At 47.5% G+C, this 6,617-nt stretch overlaps 1 protein-coding gene across 1 annotated transcript; it reads right to left on the minus strand.

Annotated features, from left to right (window-relative positions):
- Window positions 1–5,258: 5,258 nt before the first annotated feature.
- LOC138357637 (zinc finger protein 768-like) lies at window positions 5,259–5,810 on the minus strand. Its single transcript, XM_069314638.1, has one exon. The coding sequence runs from the start codon at window positions 5,808–5,810 to the stop codon at window positions 5,259–5,261; it is 552 nt and encodes a 183-aa protein (XP_069170739.1).
- Window positions 5,811–6,617: the final 807 nt, after the last annotated feature.

Consider the following 6,617-nt stretch of genomic DNA (forward strand, 5'->3'; position numbering starts at 1 on the left):
GCCAGAAATGAACGGGTTTTTCTTATCTCCAACAGGTACGAGAGAGGAAAGGTTGGAATGGTAAGGAAGGTAACGTCCATAGCCGAGTAACCAGAAGAGACGCGATCTTCATCTGTTACCGGAGCGTTCCTTTCATAGTAAGGAACACATCACACCTGGGGCCAGATTCACGAAGCAGTTACGCAAGCACTTACGAACGTGTACATCTTTTCTCAATCTTTGACGGCTTTGGTTACATTTATTAAACAGTTTACAAGCATGAAAACTTGCCAATCAACTGTTGTTATTGTTATAAACAGCCTCCTGGTGCTTCGGAGCTCATTAACTGTTTAATAATTGTAAACAAAGTCGCCAAAGATCGAGAAAAGATGGACAGGTTCGTAAGTGCTTGCGTAACTGCTTCGTGAATCTGGCCCCAGGTTCGTAAGTGTTTGCATAACTGCTTCGTGAATCTGGCCCCAGGTTCGTAAGTGTTTGCATAACTGCTTCGTGAATCTGGCCCCAGGTTCGTAAGTGTTTGCATAACTGCTTCGTAAATCTGACTGTGAGTTTACGTAGAGTGGGAAACTTGGGGTGAATAATTTTCCTGGTGTTATATATCTTTTCGACAAGACGAGATGAAACTGCTTCGTGAAACCAGCATGAAGCTGTAATGGTGAAACAGTGTGTGAACGAACGAGTGATCAGTTGCGGAAAGAATATTGTTATCTTGATGGTGGTGATTGTGTTGTGGTAGTGCTGGGGTGATTGTGAGAATGGTGGTGATTGTGCGAATGGTGGTGGTAGTGCTGGTGATGATTGTGAGTGGTGGTAATGCTGGTGATGATTGTGAGTGGTGGTAGTGCTGGTGATGATTGTGAGAATGGTGGTAGTGCTGGTGATGATTGTGAGAATAGTGGTAGTGCTGGGGGTGATTGTGAGAATGGTAGTGCTGGTGATGATTGTGAGAATGGTGGTAGTGCTGGTGATGATTGTGAGTGGTGGTAGTGCTGGTGATGATTGTGAGTGGTTGTAGTGCTGGTGTTGATTGTGAGTGGTGGTAATGCTGGTGATGATTGTGAGAATAGTGGTAGTGCTGGGGGTGATTGTGAGTGGTGGTAGTGCTGGTGGTGATTGTGAGAATGGTGATAGTGCTGGTGGTGATTGTGAGAATGGTGGTAGTGCTGGGGGGATTGTGAGTGATGGTAGTACTGGTGGTGATTGTGAGAATGGTGGTAGTGGCGATTGTGAGAATGGTGGTAGTGGTGATTGTGAGAATGGTGGTAGTGGTGATTGTGAGAACAATGGTAGGCAGACATTAGCCTTCCTCCAATTTGAAGTCTTAATCACTGACTTACGGCTGTTATCTCTACTTCAGATAGTTCCTTAATCAGAACAATATCTCCTCAATTGCCCTCTGATTGCTTCTATATCAAAGACTCTTTGACAATCTAGGAAAATGCAGTCTACCCAATCTTCATTTTCCTGTCATATTTTAGTAACCCCGTCCTGAAAATGGATTCTAGTTATCAGGCACGACTTTCCCGTCTAAATCTATGCTGTCTGTTTGACTAATTGTGCCGTCTGCAAGTGTCCATTTCCACTCGTAGTGATTACCCTCTTCATCACCAAGTACAGGGGACTTGTCAGTGGCACTGGGCTGTAATTTAGTGCCTTTCTCTACCTTATAATTTCACCCTTATACCTGTGTTCCTATATATGATTATATAACTCTTATATTTCCAATTTTGGCTTCACCTGAACGCAGAGGTAAGCCAGGGGGAGGGAGGGGGGGGGGGCAGGGGGGGCCCAATCCGATTGTTCCTTGGGGTAGTTAGGCACGTGTTTGGTACATGTGGCTCTGATTGGCCCGTCAGATGTCACCTATGTCACCTGTAGTTACCAATTGCTTGCCTACCAGTGACCTCTAGGATTCTAGATGCTGTTCTAGATTCAACAAGTATTTGCACAACCACTTCCGTAATTTAAACATATTTCCTTAATCATAACTTTATTTTTTACGTATATTTAGCAGTGTTTTTAGCTTTTTAATTAAAATATATATATATATATATATATATATATATATATATATATATATATATATATATATATATATATATATATATATATATATATATATATATATATATATAACTTTTTTATTTTAGCTTTTTAGCTTTTTTATATATTTTACTATATATATTTTAGCTTTTTATTTTTTTTAAGCTCGTGAAATGTTTATTATTAAAGGTTAACAAACCCGAAAAGAAATGTACTTTTTTTGAAAAAGAAATGATTTTTTTTTTTAATGGAAAATGTACATGTTTCGTAAATGGTTGCTTAAATGGTTAATGGATTCAGGTCCATATTGGTAGCATGGATGGCTGGGGGGCAGGAAAGTGAAGGTCTGTTTATACCTCCAATATCAGCTCTTCCTCCTCCCCAGATCTCCCAAGGTCTTCCCAGATCTTCCCAGATCTCCCCAGGTCTTCACATATCTCCCCAGATCTCCCAAGGTCTTCCCAGATCTTCCCAGATCTCCCCAGGTCTTCACATATCTCCCCAGATCTCCCAAGGTCTTCCCAGATCTTCCCAGATCTCCCCAGGTCTTCACATATCTCCCCAGATCTCCCAAGGTCTTCCCAGATCTCCCCAGATCTCCCCAGGTCTTCACATATCTCCCCAGATCTCCCAAGGTCTTTCCATATCTCCCCAGATCTCCCAAGGTCTTCCCATATCTCCCCAGATCTCTCTATATCTCCACAGATCTCCCCAGGTCTCCCCATATATCCCCATATCTCCCTATCTCTCCCCATATCTGCCTATCAGGGACATGAGACATACTAACAAACCCACAATTCTTTTGGAAGCTGTATGAAAAAGTTAGTTGTACCAAGCGTCGTTCGATACCCCAATACAGACAATATTTTTTCCCCAAATGTTTCCACTCTACCCACCTGTGGGAAGAAAAAGTATTGGTTGAAGTTTTATCGTTAATAATACTTGAAAAATATATATTAGGCCGGAGGAATATATGTGGAACTTGTCATAATTCTTAGTCCTGGTTAATATGTTATGTATTGACTTACTGTACTCACTCCTGTACTGCCTTCACTCTCACTCACTCTCCCTCACTCTCACTCTCTCTCCCTCACTCTCACTTACTCTTCCTCACTCTCCCTCACTCTCTCTCACTCTCTCACTCTCCCTCACTCTCACTCACTCTCCCTCACTCTTCCTCACTCTTCCTCACTCTCACTCTCTCACTCTCCCTCACTCACACTCTCTCAGTCTCCCTCACTCTCCCTCACTCTTCCTCACTCTTCTTCACTCTCCCTCATTCTCACTTACTCTCTCTCACTATCCCTCACTCTCACTCACTCTCCCTCACTCTCCCTCACTCTCCCTCACTCTCCCTCACTCTCACTCTCACTCACTCTCCCTCACTCTCACTCACTCTCCCTCACTCTCCCCTAACTCTCTCTCACTCTCCCTCACTCTCCATCACTCTCCCCCACTCTCACTCACTCTCACTCACTATCCCTCACTATCTCTCACTCTCCCTCACTCTCCCTCACTCTCCCTCACCCTCCCTCACTCTCCCTCACTCTCCCTCACCCTCCCTCACTCTCCCTCACCCTCCCTCACTCTCCCTCACTCTCCCTCACTCTCCCTCACTCTCCCTCACCCTCCCTCACCCTTCCCCACTCAGCTGACAGCTGGTGTGACAGCTGGGAGGATGGAGTGACAGCTGAGAGAGATGGAGTGACAGCTGGGAGGATGGAGTGACAGCTGGAGGGATGGAGTGACAGCTGGAAGGATGGAGTGACAGCTGGAGGGATGGAGTGACAGCTGGAGGGATGGAGTGACAGCTGGAAGGATGGAGTGACAACTGGAAGGATGGAGTGACAACTGGAAGGATGGAGTGACAGCAGGAAGGATGGAGTGACAGCTGAAAGGATGGAGTGACAGCTGGAAGGATGGAGTGACAACTGAGAGAGATGAAGTGACAGCTGGAAGGATGGAGTGACAGCTGGAAGGATGGAGTGACAGCTGGATGGATGGAGTGACAGCTGGAAGGATGGAGTGACAGCTGGAAGGATGGAGTGACAGCTGGAAGGATGGAGTGACAGCTGGAAGGATGGAGTGACAGCTGAGAGAGATGGAGTGACAGCTGGAAGGATGGAGTGACAGCTGAGAGAGATGGAGTGACAGCTGGAAGGATGGAGTGACAGCTGGAGGGATGGAGTGACAGCTGGAGGGATGGAGTGACAGCTGGAGGGATGGAGTGACAGCTGGAAGGATGGAGTGACAGCTGGAGGGATGGAGGGATGGAGTGACAGCTGGAAGGATGGAGTGACAGCTGGAGGGATAGAGTGACAGCTGGAAGGATGGAGTGACAGCTGGAGGGATGGAGTGACAGCTGGAGGGATGGAGTGACAGCTGGAGGGATGGAGTGACAGCTGGAAGGATGGAGTGACAGCTGGAGGGATGGAGTGACAGCTGGAAGGATGGAGTGACAGCTTAAAGGATGGAGTGACAGCTGGAAGGATGGAGTGACAGCTGGAAGGATGGAGTGACAGCTGGAAGGATGGAGTGACAGCTGGAGGGATGGAGTGACAGCTGGAGGGATGGAGTGACAGCTGGAGGGATGGAGTGACAGCTGGAGGGATGGAGTGACAGCTGGAAGGATGGAGTGACAGCTGGAAGGATGGAGTGACAGCTGGAGGGATGGAGTGACAGCTGGAGGGATGGAGTGACAGCTGGAGGGATGGAGTGACAGCTGGAAGGATGGAGTGACAGCTGGAAGGATGGAGTGACAGCTGGAAGGATGGAGTGACAGCTGGAGGGATGGAGTGACAGCTGGAGGGATGGAGTGACAGCTGGAGGGATAGAGTGACAGCTGGAAGGATGGAGTGACAGCTGGAGGGATGGAGTGACAGCTGGAGGGATGGAGTGACAGTTGGAAGGATGGAGTGACAGCTGGAGGGATGGAGTGACAGCTGGAAGGATGGAGTGACAGCTGGAAGGATGGAGTGACAGCTGGAAGGATGGAGTGACAGCTGAAAGGATGGAGTGATAGCTGGAAGGATGGAGTGACAGCTGGAGGGATGGAGTGACAGCTGGAGGGATGGAGTGACAGCTGGAGGGATGGAGTGACAGCTGGGAGGATGGAAAATAGTGAACAAGGATAGACAAAAAAAATCCTGTAATTATCCTGTCATTTTTCACAAATACAGGCACACTAATTGCTCTCTGTGTTGTTGTTGTTGTTGTCAGATGTCTGGGCTATCCTGCTCTATTTCTGGGTTATCCTGCTCTATTTCTGGGTTTTCCTGCTCTATTTCTGGGTTATCCTGCTCTATTTCTGGGTTATCCTGCTCTATTTCTGGGTTATCCTGCTCTATTTCTGAGTTATCCTGCTCTATTTCTGGATTATCCTGCTCTATTTCTGCGTTATCCTGCTCTATTTCTGGGTTATCCTGCTCTATTTCTGGGTTATCCTGCTCTAATTCTGAGTTATCCTGCTCTATTTCTGGTTTATCCTGCTTTATTTCTGCGTTATCCTGCTCTATTTCTGGGTTATCCTGCTCTGTTTCTGGGTTATCCTGCTCTATTTCTGGGTTATCCTGCTCTATTTCTGGGTTATCCTGCTTTATTTCTGCGTTATCCTGCTCTATTTCTGGGTTATCGTGCTCTGTTTCTGGGTTATCCTGCTCTATTTCTGGGTTATCCTGCTCTGTCTCTGGGTTATCCTGCTCTATTTCTGGGTTATCCTGCTCTATTTCTGAGTTATCCTGATCTATGAGCGGGTGTTCAGAGTTCATCTACTCTCCTCAAGTCTCGTCTGTGAGGGGCCGTGACGTGGATTCGAACCTGCGTCCGGGAGCATCCCAGACGCTGCCCTAATCGACTGAGCTGCGACATGATCGTGTAATCAGTGGATCAATCCAAATGAGATATCAGAATTGATGCTGCATATCAACAGAGTACCGATGATTAGACCTCTTGGTTATCTTCTTGAGTTATCTTGAGTTGATTTCGGGGCTTTAGTGTCCCCGCGGCCCGGTCCTTGACCAGACCTCCACCCCCAGGAAGCAGCCCGTGACAGCTGACTAACACCCAGGTACCTATTTACTGCTAGGTAACAGGGGCATTCAGGGTGAAAGAAACTTTGCCCATTTGTTTCTGCCTCGTGCGGGAATCGAACCCGCGCCACAGAATTACGAGTCCTGCGTGCTATCCACCAGGCTACGAGGCTCTTAAGTTAACAGTTTCTACCTGATTCTACACGGCTGTTTCCGCTTCTTCAGGCAGTCGTGGTCTCTCTCTACATCCCTCCCTCACTCTCCCTCTGTCCCTCTCTCCCTCGCTCCCTACATCTCCCCAGCGTAAGGGAGAAGCGAAGGGGTGCAGAGGCATCCTTCATAGCACCATGTGCTGTAGACTTAAGTAGGGAGGGTCCTTGAAGCAGGTGGCAAATGCGTTTGTTCGTCCTGACGTTAACTATCGTAGCGAACGATACTTAACTCAGCGGCTTCCGGTGTGGCGGTGAGGGCTAAGGGAGAGGGAGAGACGGAGAGAAGGGGTGAGAGAGAGAGAGAGAGAGGGAGGGAGGAAGAGATGGCGTTGAA

The sequence above is a fragment of the Procambarus clarkii genome, chromosome 79 (assembly GCF_040958095.1).
Source record: "Procambarus clarkii isolate CNS0578487 chromosome 79, FALCON_Pclarkii_2.0, whole genome shotgun sequence".
NCBI lineage: Eukaryota > Metazoa > Arthropoda > Malacostraca > Decapoda > Cambaridae > Procambarus > Procambarus clarkii.

Bases quoted from the DNA above. Each gene is read 5' to 3' on its own strand.
- LOC138357637 (XM_069314638.1), bottom strand. From the start codon at position 5,810: ATGAACTCTGAACACCCGCTCATAGATCAGGATAACTCAGAAATAGAG.